Genomic DNA, 2194 nt, shown 5'->3' with positions numbered 1-2194 from the left:
TACTATAATTAATATATCTTAGACAACACATATATATGTTAAATACATGTAATTAATATAACAATTAATGTAAATAGGAAAAAATATATTTTATACAATATTAATCAATTAAAATTATAATTATTCAGTTTATTTTTCACTTATAACTTATGAGGAAAAATATCATAAACTTGTAAAAATACAATATGTATATCATATATTATCTTGATAATCTAATATATATTAAAACGATAATGTATTCACCTATCATTATGAGACAAATATCATGTGTTCTAGCATAAATTCTAATCATAAATCATAAAACCCTGAAATCTATACCCTAAACCCTGAACCCTAAACCTATACTATTATTGAATAATTTTTTTAAATATTTTTCCTAATATGATGTTATTAAACTACAAACAAATATTAATTTTTATATTATTATAATATTTATTGTGTTCTTACATCAAATTATTAGAAGTAATATCTATATAATTTGTTTACAGTTCATTTATACCTTTTTTAACAAAATATTCTACATGAACTATGTATTTCATGGTAAAATTATTCAACGTTATATAGTATATTATATCTTTCATTCATTTTAATTCTGTTTGGTATGTCAGAATTCTGTAATATTTTCAATTCATCCAGTGTATTCCACTTTTTTTTTATACTCTCTAAACCAAGGCGTATGTATGAACCATACGATGTGAACTAATTTGTAATAAAAAAAAATTATTTATTATGAGTATAGTTTTTTTTATGAAAATTGAATTCATAAAAAATTACATAGGATAATTATTTATAGCATAAATATATATAAATTATAACAAAATTAACCTTAATCAGAATGAATAGAAAAATGGATATTAATGATGTCACTACAAATGTAATTATGATAGGACTGATTACATTAGATTTACAAGTAGTTTTTACTTCTTCTGTAATAGCAACAATATCATTAATTTTAAATATCTTCATATATGGATCTATCTTTTCTTTAATTATATCGCAAAAAATATCTTTATCTTTACGTAAGCAGCTTCTTTCTATAATATCATGATTTTTATACATATCATATATAATATTAAGCTTTTCTAAATCATCATTATTACTAAATTTTGATGTATAAATTTCATATATATTTTTATTTCTGTAAAGATAACGATATACAGTAATTAAATAAATAGCTAATTTATAGCTATTTATTATTTTTTTCTCCTGAAGTATATCGTGATATATCCAATAATAAAAATAGTTACAAGCAATTTCTCTCTCACTCTTTTCCTTATCATTTATAGTTTTTAAATATGATATAGCTTGAGGGCACTTTTTAATAATGATAGATTTAACATTATCTGAATCAACATTATACAATTCTTTGCATTTAGCATTAGAGGGATCGTCCTCTCTAATTTCAATATTCTCCATAATTTTTTCATATATATGAAATTTATTTATAAAACTATACTAAAATTAGAAAAAAACACATTATGATAATGAAATATATATTCTTAATGAAAAATAGAATTTAAATATATTAAAATAATGTAATTTTTATAATGATGAGTTAATCCTACGTCTTTCATCGCCATCATGGATCATATTATATAATATTACTGGTTGAATAAGTAATGAATTTATGAAAATAAGAAAATATATTTTTAAACATAATAAAATAAATAATGAATAAATATAAAGTTAGACATCATTACAATTATATATATGATATAGTAGTATCATGAGGTCTCTTATTAGTTTTCCTTTTCATGGTCTATATATAATTGTATTTCATATGTAACACATAGTATATTTATTATTTAATCTAAATAAATAGGAAAAAAAAAATATATATTTTATTAAAAGAAATCATAATATGTCGTGTTATGTTACTGTATAGAATCTATATTAATTCGTAAAAACTGCAAAGTATTAATAATAATATCTAAACAAGAAAAGAACTATAGTATTAATATGTGTTCATAATTTGAATATATAAATAAATCCTCCCTTTCCTACATTTTTTCCTTTATAATAATAGAATATATAATTCAGTAAATATGTAGTTATGTAGTATAATTAATTAAAATATTCATACAACATATTATAAGTTGGTTAGTATTATATAACATAAAATATAAAATTATTCAAATGAATTATTGCAATTTTCAGAATTTCTCGGAAATAATCTCTATAATATGATTTATCT

General features: G+C 19.5%; 1 protein-coding gene across 1 annotated transcript; it reads right to left on the bottom strand.

Moving 5' to 3' along the window:
• Positions 1-546: 546 nt before the first annotated feature.
• On the bottom strand, positions 547-1583 carry PGO_002885 (variable surface protein; the record flags this gene model as incomplete). Its single annotated transcript, XM_028691209.1, has 3 exons — positions 547-699; positions 826-1455; positions 1566-1583. 3 exons carry the CDS (start codon positions 1581-1583, stop codon positions 547-549), a joined length of 801 nt encoding a protein of 266 aa, XP_028547010.1.
• Positions 1584-2194: the final 611 nt, after the last annotated feature.

The sequence above is a fragment of the Plasmodium gonderi genome (genome assembly GCF_002157705.1).
Source record: "Plasmodium gonderi DNA, contig: Pgo-contig_331, whole genome shotgun sequence".
Classification (NCBI taxonomy): Eukaryota; Apicomplexa; class Aconoidasida; order Haemosporida; family Plasmodiidae; genus Plasmodium; species Plasmodium gonderi.
This window is presented reverse-complemented; position numbering and strand designations above follow the sequence as displayed.